This window comes from Corvus hawaiiensis, chromosome 1 (genome assembly GCF_020740725.1).
Source record: "Corvus hawaiiensis isolate bCorHaw1 chromosome 1, bCorHaw1.pri.cur, whole genome shotgun sequence".
NCBI lineage: Eukaryota > Metazoa > Chordata > Aves > Passeriformes > Corvidae > Corvus > Corvus hawaiiensis.
This window is the reverse complement of record NC_063213.1, coordinates 56,743,669-56,770,259: the sequence shown is the minus strand read 5'-3', so window position 1 is coordinate 56,770,259 and position 26,591 is coordinate 56,743,669. Positions and strand designations below refer to the sequence as shown.

General features: G+C 37.8%; 1 protein-coding gene across 5 annotated transcripts in view; it reads right to left on the bottom strand.

Moving 5' to 3' along the window:
- Positions 1-26,591, bottom strand: part of CDK6 (cyclin dependent kinase 6) — a 141,539-nt gene that overhangs the window by 60,551 nt on the left and 54,397 nt on the right. For all 5 annotated transcript variants that reach the window (XM_048305556.1, XM_048305563.1, XM_048305533.1 and 2 more), the window contains exon 4: positions 22,991-23,158. In XM_048305556.1, the coding sequence (XP_048161513.1) occupies positions 22,991-23,158 (168 nt within the window). The remainder of the gene's footprint in view (positions 1-22,990; positions 23,159-26,591) is intronic.

Sequence of the window (26,591 nt, the reverse complement as noted above, 5' to 3'; positions counted from 1 at the left end):
CTTTTCTCTGCTAAGTACCAGTAGAGCAAAATGTCTTGCGACAGTGTATATAGTAAACCAGGAGTATAAAACTTCCTTAAAAAGAAGCCAACACCTTAACTGTTTACGAAGACAAAGAAAACAGAAAAATGGTATCAAACTAGCATGCTTACACAGCCTTCTGTTTTTATCCGAGTGTTCATGCTATACTGTGGGCTTTTCCCTAAACCAGATAACTGTAAGGTCTGATTTCATTGATGAGTTTAAAAAGGCAGCATTCACTGCTACTGAGGGTCTCCTTCTTGCAGCTGTTGCTGTGATGGGTTGTATTTAATGAAATTTTCTCCCACTTCCCTTTGAAAACTTATCACCTATGATTTAACATTCAAAACCCAGCTTCTGTTCAAACACCTCACAACAATAAGAATGCATATGCATTGATGTAGTTTATTTCTTGTAACAAAATCATTAGATTCATGAAGCAACAACTGAGCTGCTCCATACACAGTATATAGTTAAAACTGCAGAACTGAAGCCAAAATATGCACAGCTAAAAGGAATGTTACAGGGGGGCCTCTCTTAGTGAACAAAGCAGGCTCAGTTTGGCTCTTTTTCCCTAGCGCTACCACATCCGCACATCGTTAGTTGGAAAATTCCAGATATATGCTGTAATTTTTTGTGCTTTTTTTTCCCAGTACACTTGAGGCTTTAGTGTCCAGATGCCATTTTCCCCCCCTTATCTGTCCCTGCTAGTTTGGGTCTTTGCCAGTTGTGGTCAACAATTAATACAGCAAAAGAAAAATACAGTACACTCCCTGGCAACTGGCAGAGGCTCACAGGAAATACCAAATAAAAACTTTATTATGTATTGTTTAACTATTTTGTTTGCCTGTGGGCCACCCTGTTGTTGGTGTAATTTAGAAAAGCATGCTCCATCTGGATGATCTGTGCGCAGGCTCATTGTTCCCAGAATCTGTCACGCACAATCACTGCTTCAGCCTGTGGCCCTCTGCAGAAAGAAGCAAAGGCATGGCAGCCCTCCAGCCTGCATTCCTTTTCATTAGACAACTTGTGACCAAATGTTAGAATAGAAGAGTAACCTTTTAATATTCATGTAATTAATTTACTTTCCCCTTTAATTATAAACCTTCACGTGAAAAGAAGAAAATAAAAAGACTTCCCTTCATGATTCTCCTCCCTCCCCCATCCTTTCTATCTGCTTTCTGGGACGTGGAAGGTGCTGGTTTCATTACACATAGGTACCAGTACCTCTGTCTATTGCGAAATTCACACAGCCTGAGCATGCTGGCAGGCTTTTAATTTATGTATTAATTGGTCTGGTACATGGAATAGATTCTGAATTATAATAAAATGGGAGAAGTTAAATTCTTTCCTCTATACACCCTTGCAGCATCTGCTTCCTTGTCTTAATCAGTGGGGTAATCCATTGAACACAAAGCCATTCTTCTGTATTTGAAAACACAATAGACATCTAATTGAAGCTCCCTTTCACAGTAAGGTCAGCATATGACTCAAAATACTGTGTCAGCTGGGATTTTGGCTGTGCAGGGTTAGGTGTATAGGCAGTGCTTTGTCAATTCTGCTCTCCTGGAAGATGGTGGTGTTTTTTCTCTTAGGTTAAAAGACCAGCGTTGAACTGGCTAACATGATGCAAAATTTTGCTCCCTACAACTCAAAAAGTGCATTTGATTGCAAGAGAAAACATCTGATGCTTTAAGGTCCCACCATGTGAGTTAATTTCCGCACACTGAACTGGGGCCCTAAATTCCATGTGGGTAGCTCACCTTTTAGTTGCTACAGCCCATTGAGAGGAATCAAATTATAGTAGGTTATAATTCCAGTAAATGAAGCTAAGGTAGAAACTGCCTGTCTTCAGGACAGCATTTAAGTTCTTATTGCCTGATTTTGACTGCAGTTTCAACAGGTGATGAGGACATTAAGGATTCACAGCCACTTGCCATATCAAAGGATGGGGGCCCAAACACAGTCAAGTATCCTGCATAAGTTGCAATGGTTTCTATGGCAACTGAGGAACTGTTACTGAACTTCACTCATTTTTCTTTTATTAAATAGGTATACTGCCATGTTAGGTCTGCAAGTGATCAACATTTTTGTTAGTGGTTTGATTAGTTCATGCATCAACCTATCACAGGAATAGAAAGCAGCACAAGGGATTTTCTGTTGTGGTCACTTAAGCAAAAAGATAGTGTAACAAGTCAGAATGTTTTACATGAGGGCAAGACTTAAAAAGTAAAAGTCTTTGACCTAGTAATAAAATAGCACTTAATCGAGTTGGAACAATTCTGCGTGTTAAGTACCTTTAGCAGGGAATACAACAAAAAAGATGACATTTTTCATATTAATTGCATATTCAGGATATAATATTTCAGATATTCACTATGAAAGAATTCCAGTTGTGTGTCAAATTAAACTGCTTGCATATAAAAAAGTAGCATCTTCTGTCCAGAAGGCAAAGCAGCGACTGGAAATAAAAGTGAACACAAACACTCCTTGGCCTAAAGCAATAAGAAATTAAAAAAACTCAACCAAGTATAATGCAACAAAAAAAATCCTTGTCATTGTACTTAGTATGGCCTAATTTTTCCTGTCAATGGATTGACTGTCCTGGTCTTTTTATGCTTCCTCAATATCTTTTTGCTCTCTTTTCTCCTAATTTCCTCAATGTACTCTACAGACTTCTATGGATGTGCTATAAAATAAACAATTTTTGTGGGAAAGAAAGATGTTAGGAACTGTGCTAAGCTGAATTCAAAGAAAGAGGTAGGATGGACTGTACTACAATCAGAACTCTACAGTTAAATAAAAATATTGCAGTATACTTATGACAAGTCATTTAAGATGTAACAGAGGTCAAGCTTCTCCCAAGATTTCCAGATTCTTCCCCAATGAGCAAATAAGCTTAAATAGTAATGTAAAAACTGAGTAATTAAATCTACATAAATTTTAATGACATTACTCAGAGGATAAAACCACGAGAATGAAAAGCAATATGCATAACTACACACATGAATGCTTACAAATATCAAAGGAAAGTAATACACTCCCATAAAGAAATCTTCTTTCCTCTGACGAATAGGAGATAATGTTAAAATCCTTGATTAAAATAATTATGTTGACTAATTGAAAAAATTAGTCTGTTAACTAGGAATTTATCATAATGGAAAAATTTAATGCTTGGCCATAAATACATAATACGGTAAAATGTCTTCAACAAAGAAAACAGCTCTTGATTCAAACAGAAAACCAGATCTTGATTCAAATTTGTACAGCGTGTAACACAATGATGTTCTGTTCCATGTCGATGGAGTCTCAAAGGAATCAACTCTGCTGAGGGGATTATGATGCAAAAGCTTAACTGCAGACGAGTTCTTTCCTGATGTCAGAACAGAAAGCCATAGCTTCTCCAAATGACCACAGCCTGATAGGACGGTGCTGTAACTTCCCATTCTACTGACCAAATCTGAAATCCTTTTTTACAGTGTAAGAACAATAAAACTGAAAACATACCTCTTCCACCTGAAAACTGTAGTGGAAGCATGCAGGAACAGTTCTGATGAGCTTTTCACCTGGACAAGGTGCTAATACAGACCCACTAATTCTTGGAAATGCCCAAAGCAGTGTTCAGAGCAGGATATTTCAGTCCTGAAATGAACATTCAATCAGGATTAAAGGGCTTCTCCATTTTAGCATGTGCCTCACCAGGAATTATTGAGAGATTTATGTTCACACCTCTGAATGGGTCTGGAGCTTAAGGGACACATACGGAATCCTCAGAAGAAAATGTTAGATCCAACAGGTACGATTGTCTATTCAATACTTGTGCTGTTTTTTCAGACTTCTGGGCTTAATTGCAGCTGTTGTCTGTGGAGCTATTAATGTTTATCACAGAAGCATAGAATACGCTCAGTTGGAAGGGACTCATCAGGATCACTGAATGCAACTCCTGCCCCTGCACAGGACGCCCCAAGAATCACACCATGTGCCTGAGAGCATAGTCCAAACCCTGCTTGTACTCTGTCAAGCTTGGTGCTGTGACCACCTCCCTGGGGATCCTGTTCCAGTGCTCAACCACCCTGAGGGAGAAAAGCCTTTTTCTGATATCCAACCTAAATCTCTCCTGACTCAGGTTCATGCCATTTCCTTGAGTTCTGTCACTGGTCTCAAGAGTGAGATCTATACCTGTACCTGCTCCTCTGTTTCCCCTTGTGAGGATGTTGAAGACCACAATGAGGTCTCCCCTTAGTCTCCTCTCCTGCAGGATGAACAGACCAAATGACCTCAGCCACTTCTCATAAAACTTCACCTCCAGACTTTGCATCATCCTTGAGGCCCTCCTTCAGACACTCTTTAATAGCTTAATGTCTTTTTTATATCGTGCTGTCCAAAACTGCACACAGCACTCCAAGTGAGGTTGCACCAGTGCAGATCAGAGCATCAAAAGAAAATCTGATGTGGACATCTTCTCAAGGGGCAAGGTGAAAGATTCTCTGTCGTGATGATTTGACTAGCAACACAGAAGAAGAAAAATAAGACCTGAATATCAACTGTATCAAAATCTTGAGTTACTTCACAGAAAGCAGCAAGTGATCAGAGAGCCTATTTCAATGCATATGAAATACAAAATATATGATTCCATCCCTTCACCTTTAGCTGTTCTTCAAGATAAAGTATAAAACGCCTTCCATTTTTTAAATTCTAGTTATCTGTGTACTGTAGCTTACTACCACTGCTTATGAAGCTACTGAAGGCATAGAGGAAAATAAAAAACTCTCTGATTTTTAATGCGACTTAGCCTCAGGCATTTTGTGTATTTTTGACAGCCTATGATATGGTAAGATATTAATAGTCCTCTTATTAAAAACCTTTTTCCATCCCTTGGCATAAAAAATAATAAAAAATTACTAGTCGAGTACCCAGCATGAAGGGTAACAGTACACAAAGTGATATAGGTACTCACTATAAAGAAGAACTAGCATTCACTTATCATGAACGTTTTTATTCCTAGTCAGTCTAATAGCTTCCTCAGCTCAGTATGAATCTAAGAGTTTTGGAAGGATTTATGCATTTTACTTGCTAATAGTGTGAGGGTCAGATTACACTTGCAGTGTATCAGCTGCAGGAAAAGTAAGTTCTACATAAGCATAGCAGTTCCCCTCTCAGACAACCTGGTCTTTGCACACTATGCTGCACACTAATGACGTCGACACGGGTAAACAATAGCTCCTTAATCCTTTCCTGGTCAATCCATTCTTAAGAAACAAATTTCATTTAAAAGGTGAGGGCTGGAGCTATTGGACAGATCTGGATGACAAACAGCACTGAGAACAGAAGGGAAACAAGAACATGTACACATAAAGTAAAAAAAAAATCAGAGTTGGGAGATGACAGTATCTATCACTCCTTGTAAATTCTAAGAACAGCTGTAGTTTTTGTCCTTGCTTTTCTGTGAGTTAATGTCCAAAACTACAGAACAGGATAATCTGTGCATACATTCACCTGTGTATGACTTCCATTTTCAGAACTCTATGGTTCGATACTGACGCAGTGCACAGGGCGATGTCACATGTGACTATACACACAAAATGCACAGAGCCTCCTCACAGCAGGGTGGGAACTCCACCCCCCTCGAGGGCCTCAAAAATCTCTGCAGGGTAAATATATAGCTGATGTTGTAAACACAAAGTAGAGCGAGACAGAATTCAGGAAACTCACACTAACTTCAGAAGATATTTACATTGACTATAAAAACTGAAAACGGTGTTTACATTGAGACAGGCTTTCTTCTTTTCTGGTTTAATACAGGTTCTTTATTCAAACTTGTCAAAACCTAAAGTATCATTTTTTAATCTGAATTTACCTGATGCAAATATATTTCTTTTCTTAAATTAATTTGTTTTATGTAACCTGCTTTTTAACAGTTGCATCTATTACTCCTCGCATCAAACTTCCTTTCACAGCATGGAAATGTTACTATTTCAGTATTTTTGCTGATAACTGTAGTTATGGATACATTTTCATTTTCACACAGCAATAATTCTCAACTGGCTACTACAGTTTTAAATTATGCACTCAGAAGTATTATTCAACAATGTCTTTCAATGTTAATTCACATACTTGAGCCATCATAAGATTTTTCATTCTCTCTTGCATTAAAAAATGGATCACTGGCAAGGATCCATTGAGAGTTTTAATTATGTTAACTTGTCACTGTCACGTCAAAAAGAAAAAGAGGGTTGTGTTCTACAAAGTACCAGTGAAAATTCTGTGGCCAAAACCATGAACTGGATAGGCACTCATATCAACACCATTTCCCAAAGTCCTTGTTGTTCTTTGTATACTCCACTCTTCCAAAGCAGCTTGAATATTTGTTCACAGAATGTGTTGTATTTTTCAAACAGAATATGAAAACCTGGAATGAGATTCTGGCCACAGTGAAGTCGAAAGGATGTTTTCCATCGACTGCACGGAAGCTAGGATTTTAGAGCATGGAGATTCAATATTATTGTGCCAGTTTAGTATGCCAGTTTCCCATCAGCAAAACTCAAAGCTAAAACCAAAGTGGCATAATTTTCTTCTTCATTTGTATCAAAAGGTCCTTGCCAGTCAAATTACTACATCTGTAAATACCAAGCTTCGTGTTTAAGACCTAGTTCATAGTATAAACACAGTTTTCCTACAAACTCAAGGTTTTTAAATTCTCAGATATTGATAGTAATACAAATGGCCTTGATTTCTGTTGAAAATTATTCACTTATCCCATAAATGACTTGAATTCATTTGGCTACATTGTATGACACTTTACAATGTAAAGTGCTTGTAATGTCCCCTGAAATTACAGTTCAAACCAAGTTTAAAATTCAAAGCCAACTTCCCACAAACCAGTAAGTCCATACTGGAAAACCAGGGGGGTTTCCCCCACTCTGTTCAATCAACGTAATTTTTTCTCTACAAAATCTAGTTGCATTTTTCATAAACTTATTTTTTTTTTACACAGACTGGTGAAAACTAGTCTTCTAAAACTAGGTTATGCACTGACTTTGGTCCATTTAACAAGGTCAGACTGTTTATTCTTGACCAAATTCTTTCCCACTGTAAAAAGGTACTTTTAAATGCCACATTCCAAAACAGTGCCAGTAAGTCAATGAAGCATATTTTCCCACAAGAACTGATACCATGCACAGGGCCCTCCATATTTCCTTCTTCTAATGAATAAATTACATAAGGTGCATGATGTCTTCAGTGTCCCAGATAATTTAAATCTATCAGGCTACAGTGCCAGCTGTGCCTTTATTAACTTGAATAGTTTTATTAATTTCAAAACAATACTGTCTGAGCAGCATCAGACAGTAACAGAAACTAAAAGACATTTAAGTAAAAATCTTAAATATAAAAAAAATAAACCAAATGCAAAATTCACTGTTGATGTAAAAACAGGCCTTCTTATTTGCCTTATAAATTGGCTTAGTTCATTGAAGCCTTGCTGATTTCTATCAGCTGAAGTATGTGGCTATTATGACCTACTGCAGTAGCCATAAGAAAATGTAAACCAGTAAAGCATTTTCAACTTTTAAGCTATGCTTCCAAGCTGGTTTTCATTTTATGGAGCAAGAATATAAATATGTAAACAAAACTAAGGAAAACACCATTACATTAAGAAGATATGTATCTACCTGTGATCCTCTCTTTTTTTGATGTTATAGTGAGCATGTTTTGAGATGTGTTTTTTCTTAATGTAACATGGCACCCAGATCAACCCAGTATACTAAACTTCACATCAATATTTTCAAATTTTCCAGTAATTTTCTTTTGCATTTTAAGAATGATTTGATAACTTCTGTCCTTGCAAATGCAATACGAAGCAGAACTTTGAAGAATCATGTGGAAAGATGTGCATACAAATAAAACAGGGTTAAAAAGCATCAGCTACATCTTTTTTTCTGAGATGTACTGTCAATGAAATTACAGCACCAGTGGTGGAAGCACACTCCTTGAAGTGATCAATAATGTATTTGCAAGATAGTCAACACTGCTCTGCCTCAAACGGACATAAGAAGTAGATATTATTCTTAAGGAATATAATTTCTTAAGAAATGAACTCAAATATTCACACTGAAGGTGTTTAAAAATACAGTACAGGAAAGTGTGTTTGATTATAACTTGATTCCAACAGAGCACCTTAGATATACACACCCCTCCTCCCCCCAGCCTATGAAAAAAAATTCAAAATCTCTCCTATATGTTTTTTCACAGGAATTTTAAAACCTTCAACATGACTCTATGCATTCTAACAAGAAATCCATGCCATGCTCCTGTCTTGCACTTCAAGAACTCAGTCACGCTGTTCAACAGAAAGCATTTAAACAACCACAGAAACAACGGTGTTTCCATGAATGTTCTTAACATCTTGTGAAAAATCCCCCAAACACAGTAGTATTCCATACTTTGTAGACTACCCTGTAAAAGAGTTAAAATTGTCAAATGTTAAAAACTGTCACTTAAGAAGGATGAGGCTTTACCCCAGAGTGAATCAAATGGTGAGTTTGACTGTTTCATGAAGCCAGTCAGTAGAAGTACAAAAACAAACTGGCCCTTAGTTTCTATCTACCTCAATGTTATTTTCCAAGTAGATTAAAAATTATTATGTAATTATTCTCAGAAAACAATTGCCATGAGTGGTATTACAAGACATTTATACCGCTCTAGAAATCCTCAACTGACTTACGGTACTCCCAAAGATATTATACATTGCCAGACCCTGACAGCTTTGCCAGAACCTCATACCTTTCTTTCTTTAAGGGATAGTAAGATTTTCACAGACTTAGACCTTTCATTTTCTCATGCCCAAGATGTTTCTCGTATGTATATAACCATGTGTACATACACAAAATTTCCCGTTTTTCAAAGACACAAAATCCTCAGGCTGTGTTAATTTATAGTATCTTTTGCCTGAATATTTAATCAAAATAGGGAACTCACTAATTTTTACAGGATAGGTGAGGAGGGGCAAGATGATGTGATATGATGATGGAAGTCATGCATTTGTTTTATTTCATAAAAAAGGTGTAGAAAGTCCTGTTTTCCTGAAAAAAATCCAACAGAAGGATATAGTTCTCCTCTAGGATTTATTCCAAGTACTCCACCCAGAAGCTCTCGGCTTTCTCAGCATTTTGCTGTATATGTTCCTGTTGATATCAGTGATTTTGTGTCTGAGTTTGTGCGCTGCTTCCCATTGCTCCTCTCACTCTAAAAGACAGCTTCTCAACCATCACTGGCTCTTTTGCAATTCCATTCAGATTTCAGTCAAACCTGTTCACCCACATAGCTTAGATTCCTAACTGGTCCTGCATTTGTCATGTATTTTGGCTAATAGTTCATATTACTTCAGCTATATATTGCACAAAAGTGCTTAATTGCTTTTATAAATTTATCCAAAACATAACACTGCTTTTCTGCTTCAATTAGACTTCAGGGAAAGCTGTTTCAGCTCTGCTCATATCTTGATGGAATCCTTGAAAATTCTTGAAAATGATGTTCTTTATGATGTACCAAAAGCCCAAATGGTAATAGTATCAGGATTGACTTGGGCTGGATTCTTCTCAGCTGACTTCAGACCTGAGTACCATGTAGATGCTCACATGTGAACCTTTGATAACCAGTGGAAGGAAGTACGTACTTTTGGAGTCTGATCTATGTTAACTGTCTTGCTTAAACTAACTCATTCTAATGATTACACTGATTAGGAGACTATTTTTCATTACTACTAGGGAACTTACTCAGTGAAGTAACTTAAGAGATATCCACATATTGTCAGATAAACCCCACTTACAGTATTTCTGTGTCAGGAGATATTCATACGGCCTTCCAAGTCACCTTACAGTTTTTCTTCCTTTCTCCATTTCCTTTCAAATATTTCTCAGCTATGTCAAAGAAATGGCTTTTGGTTTTAACAATAACATAATAATGTGTGGGACACACCTTCATAGTTTTATCCTAACTGGGAATATATGACTGCAACAGTTTTTTCAACTTTCTTTTGGCAGTGTGCATGTATCTGATAGGTGCTCAATGAGGACTGGATGGACAACTGGCTGAGTTTGCTATGGGATCTATCCCTTGACTTCCTATTCACCACTCCATTTAATCAGGTCAGTGTTGGGCAGTAGTACACTCTGAGTTTCTTCAGTATCAATTCTTACCCCCTAATTTCTCCCAGCCCTCTGGGACACTATCAACTCCCCATTTTTAAAAACTTTTGCATGTTATAAGCCATTGAGCACTTTTACCTTACAAGACATTATCACCAATTTTTCCTCAGAAAGGGGAAAGCTCATCATCTGATTCCTGTAAGGGGAATCATGGTCCCTGCAGATCCATGCAGTGTACATGATGTAAACGTAGATTATTAGCTCATACCTAGACAGAAGGAATGCTGAGGCACACTATAGGTTCAATGATTTCTACATGCTATCAGAATGAATGTTAGGTGCTGATTCCAGTCCCTTTTGTGCTGGTCTACGAAGGTACACAGCTGAACTCCTGTTTTGTGCAAAAAGCTTCAAAACTGCAGATTCCTGACATTAAGTTTTCCCTTATGCTTGTGTGCAACTCACCTGGGGTTCCACAAATAGAGAAGAATTAACTCATTACAATGTCTGATACTGTCAGGCCTCTTGGTGCCTTGCTTTGTGTACCTTCAGCCATCTCCAAAAATTGCCTATCGCTACCATCCAGCATTGCCTGATGGGCTTCTCCGCTCTGAGGTCCAAACACATCAGTAGCCATGTGCTTCACTGTGGCTCTCAGTGATACAGTAGCAAGTTGGATCTGTTTTTTGAGAAGCTACTTCATGGCTGTCCAACCATGGTATACATATCCTGCACTTGTTTTCCATTTTCTCTGTGCCCTCCACTGAATAAAATTCTTCCTCTAGGTTAAGAAGGGATTTCCTAGTCCAAAACTGTGGAACAGTTTAACAAGCACAGCTGAATCTTTCTCTATCTGACACCTGTAGTTATCACCTGATGTTTCTCCACACTCCTTGTAGGTTCTGCATCTCATCTTTAACTTCCAGAGTAATACCATCTGCTATCACCACTATGTTATCCAAAGACAATTTTCAATTCCACATGGCAAAAACTTTTCATCTCACATATCATAATGCTCTTATCTGGAAGGTTCTCATTGAGCAGAGAATCATTCCAGCTGCCCCGAGGAATTAGACACAAACATCCATCCTTCCATAGATTACATGAAAAACAACATAAAAATATTTTGAAGCTGTATTTTTTTTGCCAATATATTTTTCATGGTTCCATTTAATGTTGCACTTGAAATTAGAACTTCACCAAGGTGCTCAATCTGTCCTATCCTCAAACTTTCTCTCATACAAATGACAGGGAAGATACTGTAGCGATTTATGCAACTCTGAATGTCTGGATTTTGCTGAGTGGCATAAGACACGATCATCATCCAAACTTGTGGCATTTCTGCGTCAATACTGTCATGGAACTGTAAGCTCTAGGATTTGTACCCAGTATGACAAAAACAGTTCTGAAAGTGTTTTGAAAAGTGATAGGTGAAGAGAGAAGAACTCATAAGAACTATCTGCAATACTGAAAATTAAACAGTCTGGCTCTTGCTAACTTATGCAGCTTTTCGGCTCAGATCGTTTTGCAGTGTTGAAATGCATAAATAAATGTTCTCTAATGTCCTGTACTGGTGAGTGCCTGTGGAGCTGGCAGTTCTGTAGAGCTGCAAGTTTCTTGTCTTCAGTGGAAACTCCCCCATTCACAGATTGTGTGTGCAAGGTAAAACGCCCCTTTTGGAAGCATTTTACCATCCACTAGGCTTCTTCTTCCTCCTGTTCCGCAGAACAGAATATATGCTTTTTCAGATCCTCTGTGCCAGGAATAACACTGTTAAAAATGTTTCTTCCAAACGCAGGTCATTCATCCTAAGTATAGCAGAAGAACCTGTGCAGTACAGCAGAAAGAAATACTGTGGGATTGTCTTTTCCACTAGCTACTCAACTGCTCCTGTCCCAGCCAAAGAATTCTTGCTCTGAATTGCCCCCTAAGTTTTTTTGATAGTGTACTTCTTTACCCATCCGTTGGACTTGCTTGACACTATATACTTATAACAGTTAAGGTGAAAAGCAAGTAGTACAGCATTAAGGGTACTATTTATTCACTGTAATAAATAACGCTTTTAAGATAAAGGTATTAATTTTGGATGATAATAGCCATAAAAAATATGGTGCACTCATTTCTGAATCACAACTCAGGGTAAAACCCAAGAACTATCTGAAAGCACAGCTCTTTTTCAACATATTTCTTCTAAACTTATTTCTTCTTTTCTGACGGTGAACAATGAACTAGCTGTTTACATGGCAGGTTTCCATGGTTACAATCTTGCATGGGGCCCACATGGTACAACCTATATCATTGTTAAATCAAAAAAATATCTCTTGCTTCCTAAGCAGAAAGTCCCTACTCTCATTATTCCTCATTTAAATCCACAACGTGACCTTAGAACTGAATCAGCATGAAATCGCAGGTGGTTGTTTTCCCTCCTTCTTTTTGCATCAGTTTTCTCCTGTTTCTGTACTTAGTAGATTAATTGCTCATGTTTCTTAATGCTAGTTTGTTTTTTCTTTTTATCATCTGTTCTTTGTCACGCGGGCCCAGTAAATGATGAAAACTCTGATCCTGTTTCAAATCACTCTGAACTTCAAAAGCAAAAATGTACTGAGTCTTCAAATAGTATGCAGTCATGCAATTTTTTAAATAATTTTTTTCTTCTTTACTGGAAAGCTACTACAAGATGCCGATGTCATTATGATAGTTGCCCTGGAGAGCAGAACAACTTGCTGACTGCAAACGAATTACCCACAAATCAGCTGTTCCATGCCGATCACAAGTTCAAAGGGTATTTTCATGGACTGTATCTGTAGAACAAGTTTGCCTTGCATTCATTACACAAATAGCAAAATCCAATGCAAAGGTTAATTGATCTGCTCCTTTAGCTGTTCTGATTCACAGATGAATACAAACTTTTGCAGTAGACAACTTTGTGCATTTTAGAACAATTGTAAGTTTTATTTTCAAATCTCCTGCTTAATTTTTTTAGCATGTCTCATTCAGTAACTAATCTATGACCATTTTGCATATTTCACAGAACCAGTTATACATTTTATTAGACCAGTTTTAACTCCTGCTACTCCTCTGACAGACTTAAACAAAAACTCAATCCCTTGCTTGTACCTCAAAGGTCTGACTTTCAGTCAGGCGCAATTTACTGAACTGTATTGGGAGTTTTTGATATACACTAATATGCCCTGGCTGGTTTTGTACTTTTGAAAAGCATTCTGCAGTCATCTTTGATAACACTTATATTAAACTGAATTATTTCCATTTCCATGGCTAATTTTACAGATCCCCAGAGTGCTTCTGGCTTCTTTGCTTTACCTTGATTACAAAACCCCATCATTGCCAGCCTCTGTGGTATCTGTGTGTTGTAAGAATGCAAGTGTCCTTGGGTGTCTCTCTCTTCTTCCTCTCTGGAGCTTTCAGTGTCCAAGCCTGCTTGGGTTGATGGCTGTCCTTGACATATATATTGTGGCCTCATAGCAGACCTGACCAGCTGAGGCCAAGTATAAATTCTACAGTGCTGTCAGAGCTGGGCTACCTAGAAAGGTTACCAGAAGTCTCCTTTCTGCTCCTTTTCCTCACGACATATATATAGCGTACGATGCGGAAATAAACTTCCCGGGGATTTTCAGTAGGCATTTCTATTACTTGAGCTGGGAAAATGTAAGTCTAAAGAATGTACAAAAGGTAAAAAAATTATAAACAGTCTCCTGATGGGTTAATTTTTATGTCCAGGTGTTTACTTCACTTGCACAGTAGTCTATGTTCCTGCTTACTTGGATGTGCTGATTTTTCTGCTCAAGTCCTTTTTGAAGGTTATTTTTGTTAGCTACTTCCAATTTAATCCAAGCTTTTCTGGCATCCCCTGTTTCATGGAAGGTCTGACCAGGTTTTCAGCAGTCAGGATGGTTGTCATTCACTGATGTGACTTGCCAGGTTCATCCCATTTCCAGATGGGGAACATTGCAACCAGACTTTCCACTCCATGTGGACTTTTTCAACTTGCTGTCCCAACAAGGACTTAATTCTTGCTTTCAGATCATCTTTCATCTCTACTTGTGAAACTTTCAGGTTGTATTTTTGCTTCTTTGGTGAAGGGTCTTTCTTTTACATCTCATTTTAATTTTTTGTTCTTCCATGGCCCTTATTTAAACTGTAGCCCTCTTTGGTTTTGAAGACCACCTCCATTATCTGCTCTGTCTCACCTTAATAAAGTTCCATGATTTCTTCCATTGGAAAATGAATTTTGCTTCAGTAAGGTGCTTCAGAATCTCACTACTTGTTTTCTAACTTCCTGACAGAAGTTATTTAAGTTATTTAAAGTTATGTAAGTTAGTTTAAACTAACTAGTTCTCATGCCATCACTGGTTTTTTAATGGGTTCTCCCCATTTGGGTCCTTGATGATATTTTTAAGTATCAATTGTATGTACTGTTACAATTCATTTTCTTAAAGTAATTCAGATTCTTCTTGCCTCACAGAATTCTGATTGTTACACAGAAATCTGTGCTTCCCTGTGACTGTTCCTGTCCAAAAACATCTCTCAATCCGAGAGAAACTGAGCAACTTACAGCATTCTAGATATGGTCTGATCAACTAATTTGTGTTGTGGCATCAGTATTTCATGATTTCTATTAAATTATCCTACATGTAACAGTCTATACTTTCCTATGCTCTTTTCATGCATCTAAATGATAACTCATAGCCCTTACGTGATCTCTGCAGCTTGCTACCAAGCTAGTTGTAAGATCCCAAAACTGAGGAATTTAATCTTGTACCTCAGTAATTCTTTTAGTGTAAGATATCTTCCTCTGGATTTATCCACTGAAATGCTGAAACTGGGAAACCTAGAGAAATCTAGTTGAATTCTTTGGTGCCCTATAATCTACTGAAATCTGGAAATCTAAGGCTAATATACTTCCACTATTTATCAAATGATTTATCTTACCATATTTTGCAAGGATGAATGTATTACAGCTAGAGGTAACTCACCTCTTTAATGCAACTACAAGGCATTGGTCACCATTTAGCATATAATAACAAAGAATATAATGGAGTTAAATTAAGAATGGGACACTGAAGGCTGGACATCAAGGAAACTTTCTGAAAATGATTATATAGAGGTTTTGGAACAGGGTCTCATGGGAAGTGGCGGAAACCCTATTTCTTGGCACATTAAAGTTATGGGCAAAGCATTAGAAATGCAACAGAGAACAATCTTACTTGTTTCACTGGACTGGATGATTTCTCAGCTCTTCTCCTTTTCAGCTCAAGAATTCCACACCAGCAATGCTGAACAAGTACTAAATATTGTTAGGCTAAGAGGAATTTCCTGGGCTGTATCTGTACAAGGGAATTCTCAATTAGAAATGCCTTCTACAGCAGGACTTTGGCCAGTGTGAAGAGAACATTTACAGTTACTTCCCTGCCACTGCAAAAAAGTGTCAACTACTCATTTTTATTACACATTAAGCCCTAGGAGCATTTCTGTCAGCACTGTACAGACACCTGCCTTCACTCTGGAGTAGCAGGAGCTCCAAGGAGAGTGTGCTATTTGGTCTGCTCCTCGTTCTGTGGATGTCTCACATTCAAGTACCTAACAAGCCCATGCCTGCTTATTCAATGTGCTCTGATAAGAGCATAACCTGAGGCTGTATTTTAGTGTTTCAGGATGGTCTGAAATTATGTGGGAACAGTTTTGCAAATACACAGGGAGAGACCTTGTCAAACAATCAAATTGTTTTTACAATCCAACCCACTCAATTATCTCTGGGAGTAGATGTAAAAACAGACCCACTTAAATCAACAGAAAAATAGTGAAAGAAGATGTAAATCACTGGGCAGGGGAAATGCACCACATACTTTTACATCTGCAAACAGGAGACAGAAGTATGGTCACACAAAAGCAGGATGCTCTTTTATAATATAGAGAAAACATGCAGTAGTAATTTTCTCCCCTCCTTTCTCCCTTTTAAAACCTCTACCCCAATTTTTTAGCAGATTAAGCGCAGCCTGTTCCTTACAAAGTCAGTTCTACAACCTACAGTCTGTTCACCAGGTATTTCTTTGGAAACTCTAATGCTGTACTGTACCATGACTAACATCTACTGTATCTTATTAAGTGAAAGAGAAAGGACAAGAGAGAAGAGAAAGAAGGGGAGGGGAGGGGAGGGGAGGGGAGGGGAGGGGAGGGGAGGAGAGGAGAGGAGAGGAGAGGACATGCCATTTTATCTTCACATCAACATGTGAAGGCCTATTTCCACTGAGCACATTTTTCTTCCACCAACAGAACTGTGCTGTTGCAAAATGACACCAATTTCACCCTGAGGTGAAAAGGCAATGCCTCACAAAAGCAGAATTATGAGGAACCTAAGTAATATTATCAGATGTCAGATTTAAAACAAAATAAAAAGCTTTTCTCACAGTGCTGAAGTTAACTATAGCCCAAAGTAGAAATGGCTCAAAAAGCAAGCAGATTAGTTTATGGAAGTTGGGTACTTCAGCAATTTTTATAGGCAATGGTCTAGATACAAGCTCCAGCATTGGAAATTGCTACCTTTCTGATTGCTGAAAAATGTTTCTTCTCTCCCTCCTAAGCATCCTCTCTTGAACATTATCCTTTGATAGAGCACATAGTCAACCAGCAGAAACTTCCTTTGTTCTGATATGAACTGTGCTCAAAGTCGCACCTCTTTTCCTTTTTTCCACCAGCACGAGGTAAATTTACTCTGCAGGGTTGCACTGGTGCAGCTGCAGGGCTGCAAAAGATGCTCAGCTCAGTCTAGACAAAGTCTGTCCTCACATATCATATATTCTAATGTTTGCAGCTCTGGGAAGGAGTTTTCTGGCACAGAAAATGTTCTCATGTGAAGCAGATTTGCTTGTTTACTGTGAAATAATTTACTTTCTTTGAAAGATTAAAAGATAGGCTTTTTATGGTTCATGAAAAACCTGGGTCTCAATCAGAGCAGAGGGCTGCATTCTCTGCATTCCTGACAGGTCTCAAGGGTGAGTCCTGGCATCAGCTGCAGAGAAAACAGCACAGAGTGCTGAACACAGGTCTTGGCATCATGGGGTAAGAAATATTTCAAACACTGATACAGATGCCCTTAGAAGCTTTGTTACAGTCAGATACAGTAACAGCCTTAAATGAACCAGCTGACTGGTTCATCTTCAGAACAGCATATATCAAATGAGCTGTGAGGTTTTGAAAAACATTTCTGCCTTTGAGTTACTTTAGTTATTCAAGGCCTCAGCTGAACACTCAGATGCGGTTTCACAACTGCCTCCAACAAATCTAAGACAGTGGTGTCTAGGGAGTGGATGACCCCATTTTTCTGCTCACCCTCCCCTGTGTGTCAGTGCTTTCAGTCATGTGGCCATGCAGTGATTTGCATCTACTAAGCCACCTGAAAATTTTTAACTACAGGGTTCATTTTCAGTCAGACTGCAAGGGAGCGACCACTAATGCCAAAGAAAGGGAAGTGATGGAAGTGCGCACTCAAAAGCAGGGCCATTCTTTCACCAGCAGTAGAAATGTTACATCTGCTTATGCTGACTGTGAAACAGCACCTGTAGATTATTTCTAGAACATGTCTCTAGAAATAACAACCTTGTCATAAACCCTCTGTCTCTACGAGAGCAGCTGGTATGACTCTTCCAGACAAGCCTTAAAAATGTAAAGATTTTTATGATGGGCAACAAAAATAAAGTTGGCTTTGAAAATTATCTTACATTATTATAATGTAGATGAATAAGAAACTTCTAATTTCCTAATTCTGTTGATGTGTATTTCCATACTGCCCTTTGATTAATATTGTGACACTGAATAATCTCTTCTGTCATTGTTATTTTCATATAAATCTGCATCTTCTTAGTAAACATCTGATCTGAGTCAAGTCATCATAAATATATCTTAAAATGTTTTTAGTCATCTGCAGACCTTACCGTCAATGTGCTGATAATGATTTTTGTTCTTAAGATGACTCCAGAGATAAATGACTCATTTTATGTGATGGAAATAACCTTCCTAGAGGGTGTTGGGAGGACACAATAAAGACCCCTCCCGATGTTAAAACATCAGAAAAATTCACTAATTTTTTCACAAAGCCAGACACATGGACTTTTTATGCAGATCTGTGTATTAGGAGGGAAGACAACAAATTTGATCTTACTGCACTTCTAAATAGCCACAAACTCTCAGCAGCAACAGCACTGGCAAGCTCAAACCCACATATTTTGATCCACTGGGTGCCTGTCTGTGACTCATTTTCCTTTTCAGGGACATTTGGGTAGACTAGACAAATGCACCATAATGAAAGAACTGGAGATGAGGGCCCAGATCTCAGGTGATGTGCTTCCTCACAACAGTGAAGTGCATACCAAAACAGTGCCACTTCCACCTGTCAGAGGAGGGAAGAGTTATGATCTTATTAAATCATGCATGAGATAAAATCAAGTGTCACTGTACTGATTTCTACTGATTTCATTAGGACATTCTTTAACACTTAGTTTAACCAGTGGCAGGTGGTTGCTTAATTTCATAGGTATCCTCTGATGTCTGATGGTAACTTTAAATAGATTGCTCAGTCAGGTCCACTTAGGGATCCTCAATGTATCTCAGGTTAAAGCTGCACTGCAAGAGACTCAGAAGAGGTGGCCATAAAAAAAGAGGAAAAAAAAAGATAAAAAACAAGGCAAAGCAAAAAAAAAAAAATCTTTGCATGGGATCTCATCAGTCATACTGGCTCAGACAAGAGTCTACATTTTAACTATTTACTAATGGGGGGCATTTACTGGAAAATTACAATGCAACAGTGGGCAGAGAAGTACAGAGAAGTACTCATTCCTCTTTGGAAGAGAGTTTTTCTGTCATTTTTGGTGTTGTTTTTGCTGCTGTAACTAACTTACATATTTGTTTTTACAAAGTAAGCCCCGTTAGTGAAAATTATTTTATGCTCCCTTGCTACTATACCAACAAAATGAAATCCAAGTTCTTGCATGATGTGACATGTAAACCATTTGCACTGAAGTGACTGCCAGAATTGGATGGCAAGTTTTTATCCCGAAGAATACTTAAATAAAATGCTAGCATAATCTAAAATTATTTACTGAAAGTAACTGTGGAATATTTTGTGCCCTCTCTTTTTTTTTTTTTTTTTTAGAGCATCAGCAGAGAAAGTGATGTATTTTCCCTTCTGTGTTGGATAAATCTGAAAACAAGTGGGTTTTTCTTAAAAAAGACGACATAAACCAATTTTGTTGGCATTTCACGGGGAAAAAAACCCTTCAGTAGTGCTGACATCTAAGGTAAAGCACACGTTTTCAAAGAAAGTATTGTAAGTGTTTTACAAACACTAACATTTTGCCAGTTTCACTCAAGACCCTGATGCGGGCAAGTTTTTAAGACCTGGACAGCCTTGGCTACACCTAGATGCTCTGATCACAACTGCATACCCTTATCTCACTTAACATTCTTGTATGCCAAGATTCAGCTTCATTTCCTTTCTTTAATGCAGTCAAAAGTTAACAGAAATAGATAAATTGATTATTCCATTTTGATAATACAACTTCAGATTTTCCAGACACCAAATTCCTCCTTTGCTCAGAGAAAGTTAGAACTGAGTGCCCATTCTTCTACACCAGGAAAAACGTGACAGTTCATTAGCTTTTGCTATCCAACTCTAAAATTACAGTCACATCAATCTACCTCCTCTGTCCTATGGAGCTTCTCTGTTATCACAAAGCCTATTCAAAATTTCCCCAAGGGCCAAGACCAACACTTGAGAAAGAGTCTCACTTTGCACAAAACCAAAAGCATGCCCTATTACCCAGCATCTGAGACATCCCTGCCCAACCTCATTCTTTCTAGTGCTGTTATTTCAGACCCGTATCAGGTCTCAGTCTGAACACAGCTGGGAGCAGTGATCTCCACCCTGCCCCTCTGAGCCCGTGTAACACTAGTTTGAATCTTTTATTCATTCACTGACAGAAATGTCAAGAGATTTCTTTAAATGACAGCAATATGCCTGGACTACCGGTCTGCCAGAAAGATTCTTCAGCATTGTGTAAATAACTGGCTGTTAAAGAGAGACTACTTTGAAGTTACCATTTGCAGCACCCAGAGCACTTGGGTTGGATAAGTTTTTACTGGGCTACTTTCATGGCAAGCTGTTTTTGTCCCAACTGAAGAGTTTCTTTGTGAGCAACAAATGAGGATGCATCTTAGGAATGGTCTGATACTTCAAAAGATGATTCTTGTAGTTTATCTTGCAGTAAGCTTCTCCTCTGAAGGAAACACTGCAGAGCCTTTGTACTGATCACAATGATAGTCTTTTATCACTGGGGTCTCTGCACTATCACTATCCAAAGCAAACCTTTGCAAGCTATGAGTTTTATTAATTGATGTATGTATAGATATATACATGTCTTTTATAATTCAACACTTTTTTACTGCAAACACTTCAAAACAAGCTAGTCTTGCTGAAGTCCATGAAGGTTTACTCACTGCCTGGTGAATAACTGCAATTTAGACTATTTTTGGAATGGTAAAGTCAAGAATGTCTTTATGTTTAAAAACCAGAAGTTTGGGGGTTTGGAGTTATTTTGTTTAGCTGTGTTTCCCGTACTAAGTTTCAATGGAGGTTAAAAAAAGAAGCATTTGCACACCTAAGCAGCTAGCCAAAGGTAGAAGTTATGATCAGAAAAGGAAAATGGATAGCTAAAACACATTTAGTAAAAGTTTCTAACCAGCAATCAGTGAAGATTGACATTTAAAACCATACCACATTTATCACATTCCAAGCAACACACCCCTGCAGTTTTCTATGTATCCAGACAAAAGTTTATTTTAAAGATGTCGAACACTAAATGTTTTAAAACATTTATTAACTTTTAATTTAACTTTTAAACTATTAATTTTTAACTTAAAAAGCCCACGGTCATGGTTATGCTTTTTTTTTAAATAAGAAAACAATGACACACTAAGTTCTAGGTGTGAAAGCCATTACTTACGTCTATGCCCATATACTTGATTTATCCTTGATCACAGAATAATTTAACTATTTTAATACTCTGTCTTAGCTGCAATGACACTTGGATGCTTATCTGAACACAGTAAAAACTTGCATGTGGATAATCCCTCAGCCTGAACAACTCTTGTTCGCAGCAGCACCAAGAGTACCAGCTGATGGGTTTTAACACATGATTTCTAGCATGCAAGTATCAGATACTTGAGCAAATGTACATGCTTTACAAAGCAATCCTGGCAATGTTCTCTTACAAGCAGGTCTTTTGCTGTGTAGATTTCTGCGTCTTTTGAACTTCCTTCCTAAGAAGGCTACCTGATCATGGAAAAACTCCTGCTCAGTTCTGTATATATTTTTTCCTCATTTCATGCAGAACTTAACAGAAATGTCCTGCTGGAAACCTTGTAACATTCTGCAGTTTTAGCTTAAATAATTTTATGCATCAATAGAAACACTCATTGAAGCTGCTACTGACTGATAATTGGGAAACAAAATAAGAGCAACTCAGAAGAACCCGTCTCTCCTTTTGGTCTGTTTTGAGTTACATGACCAATCTTCCCTGATCTCAACAGCCACATTCTTTCAGCTTTGGATTAGACTACATCCTACAGACAACGAAAAAGACTAGCCCTAACACACTGGTTTACGTATGTTTTATGTGACAAGGAAACTTTCCTGTGTTTACCAAGATGATGTAATTTTCTGTTGTTGCTTCCTGCCTTCATTCACTCTGAAGCCGGATGTTCATAGTTACATCACAAAACAATGGGAAGACCTTTGCACAAACTAATAATAAGAATGAACTGCTTTTTTCAACATGAGCCAGGCTAATTTCTACAATATGGCGTAAAATGCAAAGTGAATTCTTTCAGTTTCCTTTTTCAGCAGTTCTCCTTTTTCTGTCTTTATCGTAAGAGTTACTGTCATAGCAGTTCTGATACTCAGAACAGAAAAAGGAAACAAAAAAATCATGAGCAGGCAACAAACCCCAGAGATACCCAACATGTACACAGCATGGCAGCTCCTCAATATGCTCCAGAGATGCTGTGCCAAGCTACAGCAGCTGATTCTGGGGGCAGGGCCAGCAAGCGTGGAAATGGGGTCATAAAGTGAGGAGCTGGCAGGGTTTCTCCAGCATTAATGGAGGACAGGGCTAAATCTTCTGCAAGTGAGCTCATGTCTGAGCCAAAGACAACCAGGAGAGCTGGGAGAGGGGCAACAGTGGCAGGAGGCCTGGTCATACGGGGTACTCTTTAACAGCTGGCTTGGGAAACAGCTGTGATTTTGGCTGCCAGGTCCTCTTGAGCTTCCTCCAGCACAACCCTATTTGGAATCATTCAGTAACATATGGAAGGAAGCACTGAATCCATATTCACAGAGGTGGAAAATTAGAGCATGATGGTGTGGCATTTTCACAATTATCTGTGGGGGTTTTTCAGGAAAAATATCTGGGATTGAGCAAGAGCTTTATCTTAAAATGGACACCTCAGAAACTTTAACTGTAGCTGTCTGACTAAATGTACAAAGGAAGTCAGTATCACTACAGAAGCTTGACTGATGAGAGTTTCAGAAAACTGGCACATATTTATCCCGCTGTAATCAGTCATTATTTAATTTAGAGCCAGCAGTCAGTAACTGACTACTTGTACCGCAAGTAACTAATTACTTGTTCAACAGTAATCACAACAACTTCAGTCCTGGCTGGAAAGCAGTTATTTTCAGAGACACAACTTCAATTGTAAACATGGTTCACATTGCTATATTAAAAGGAATATAAAAACCTGCGGAAACTTACCACTGAGGTAAGAGCCATCTGAAAACTGTAGATTCGTGCAAGGCCAAAGTCAGCTAGCTTTATCTGCCCGTTGCTGGTTACGAGGATATTTTGGGGTTTCAGATCCCGATGCACCACACGATGCGAATGCAGAAAATCCAGTCCCCGAAACAGCTGAAGCATCATATCCTACATATAAAGAAGAAATCAATATGCAGTTATCAAGACAAGGTGGCAGGCAAACAAGTAAACCCCTGGCCATAATCTGCAAAACTAATTTAATAAATTTCACTTAAATATGTGCACAGGAGATAAAACCAACTATTAATATAAAATAGACAAGATGCTGCTAGAACAAATGGAATTGAACCAATGTCCTTATCAAGTTAAGGTATGGTTTCTCGTTGAATTATCTGAGGTTGACTAACAGTAGTATAAAGATTAATCAATATACTTAAAAAAAATAGCAAAAGTATGTCTCTGTATCTCCATACAACTTCAAAAGAATGATGTCCAAGTAAGAGAAATACATAGCAGTTTTTTGCTCTTAACTTTAAACCACACGCCACTTTGCATTCTCACTAGATTATGCTTTGTCCTGCCATGGTGAAGTGAAATTTTACCATTCATTTTAACAGACACAAGGACCTGTTTCAAACAGAAAAACTGTTTAAATGACAAATTTAATTTTATTTAATGTTATAGAGGGAAAAGGTTCACTTGGCAAAACCTGTTGTATAGAACTTACTGAATAGGACAGAAACTACCTTTAGATTAAAGTTTAGCACTAAAACAGTGGAATAAACATAAGCAGCATTTCTGATTTTTCTTTCTGTTTTCTTATAATGATACAATCTTCTATGACATTTCCACAGCTGAAGGAACTATTTTATCTGTACTCATGTTTTGACATTGATCTTAGTAATGTGAAAAGAATGAACCAGCAGACTCAAAACCAAATACTAGAAATCCCCTGCATTCCAGATTAAAAGAATACTGTCAACTTGAAAATTATATTTGCAGAACAGGCAAGAAGATGCTGTAACAAGAAAGAAAAAATATTGATAAATAAGTTTATTTTCTGCATGCACTTGACTGTAGCTCATGAAACTGCATTTCTGCATATGCTGGTGGCATACACCCTTTCCATAATCCATGCAGCAGGGTGTCCTCCAATTCTGTTGTTAGCAACCACAATGATCTTGGAGAAGGGCATGGCATGAAATATGAGAAAAGGGATGAAGGCTAAATTGAAGTTGGTTGCTTTTATTCTTCTCTATGGACTTGGGCATGTTGCAAGTAAATATTCAAGGCACACTACTGAAAGGAATTATATCTGAACATGGGTGTAAAAATAGCTCAAAAATTCAGCTTGATAATATTGGTTTAGTTGGATACATTTTTAAGGTATGCTTTACAGACATTGCTAAATAATTAATACAAAACTATTGTTTTCTTGTAATGTTTCTTGATCATCTCTACAGAAAATACTATAAAATATATAGATATTAAATTTGGAAGCTCCCACCTGACCTCTGATAAAACATGGCTATTTCTGTATACAGCTGGTTCATAAAGCATTCAGCTTTTATTTGAAGATCTCAGTGATGGAGATTTTACCATGAAATTATGGATGCTGTGACAGTATTAAATTATTACCACCTCTGAAGGAAGGTGGTAAACTCGGAACCCCATTTTCTGCTAGGTGATGCCTTTTATTTCCTTTGCTTCCCCAGGAAAAATCGGGAACTGGTAATTTTGACAACTGGTATAATACAGTTTGGACCCTTAAAAGAAATATACAGAGTGTATTGAATCCTCTTGTACTTACATCGTTTTTCTTTGCAGGTCAGAAATTTGTAAGAATTTGGGCTACAGCTCTGGAGGTTTCAGTCATCAGTAGAATTAATACGTGTCATTATCTGCTCACTCTGTGCCATTTTAACTTTCATCAAATCCTAGAAGTCTTTGGATCAGTCTTGCAGATGTGAAGAACATGCCAAGAACATTTAGGTGTATGGTTATTTTAAGTATGAACTTAGTTGTTTCACTGAATTTGGGCCAACTTTTTTCTTTTTTATTCCAGGTTGACATAGTATCAAACAAAAAAATATTTGAAGAACTGAAAGATTAGTCAGTAGACCATGGTAAGTCCCTTTTGGGTGACATTCATGTATCCTATTCATTTGTCAACTCTGTAAACTCATTCAGGCAGTTACCAAACATATCAAGAACATTTTTCCAACAACTGATGCTGGTTTTGTTTCAACTTTCTTCCTCAAGCCCAGCATAACACAATTCTGCTCTGCTCATTTCAAGCTGCAAGCAATGTCCTCAGGCTCTAAATTCAGAGTCTTCTTCCAGTCACAGGTAAAAAAAGAAAGTATTTGACAATGGAAGCTGGCGTATCTTCCTTTCTACCCATCGGACTCAAAAGATGAATATAATTTACAGAAGTTCTCTTTACCCACAAAAAAAATGAGATGTGTTGCAGAAAAGTGTACTGCAAAAGCGTAAATTTAAAAGGTGTTAGAAAGAAGAAGAGCAACATGAGGGAAAAAAGTGCTGTATCTCCTCTTCCAGGAAATTCAGAGTGAGTCCTTATAAGCTATTTTCTAGTATTCAGGTAGGACTGTTGATTACACTTATTACTTACTACTATGGGTATTAAGAGATTTCAGTTCAAAATTATCTTGGAAGAACAGCCCAAAGTTTCATGTGTGTAAAGAAGGGCACTTGAATGTAAAATGACTGTCTGCTATTTGTGATTCATTACTGTCCTGTTTCTAAATTCTCAGCAAGTTAGAAAAAGAGCAGAAGCCAAAATCACAACATAGCCTTGTTATTATGAACTTTAAATACAGAATAACAAATGCTGCAGCTTAAAATTTCGTGCTGCACACAAGCCTAGTAAAAACCATTAGGCCTTGCATTTGGAAAATGATTTCATTCACTTGGTCAGCCACTTGCAAGAAACATCAGACAGGGTCTGGGCTGTGTGCTCTCTTTGACACTGTAACTAACATCAGAAGATACTAACCTTTGCTAGAAAATTGGATTAAGGCTGTAAACATGCACGAGCCAGATCACTACCTAATTAAATCAGGATAATTTCACTCATCTAACGGAAATGCATCCATTTTTATTAGTGACGAGTACCCAGTATTATCTCAATTACCAAGTTCTAGAAATAACTGCAAGAGTGTCCTCATGTGCCTCAAGGATTAGTTTTTTCCATGTCTGCTTTTCCCTGAGAAATTTTCTGTGGTAGACAGGCATACCACACTTTGGCATTACAGAGAAAATCGTACTTCAAAAGTTAATTGAAAAATGATCAATTCTATTCAACAAACCTTCGTGCTTTAGGAGATTGAAGGAACAAGCTCTAATGAGTCATGACCAAACCTCTACTGATGTCTATCAGTGTTCTTTGGATATTGTATGTTTGCAAACAAAGACACAGAATGTGCCTGTCATTTCAGATTAGAGATTTCTGCCATGCTCTAGTATCACAAAACTGATGCTAATTGGCTGTTGCTCAAGTTGGAGACACATACATACATTATCCCACTGCAATTCCTTTCAGACAATCACAGCTTTACAATCTTTTTCTTATTCAAGC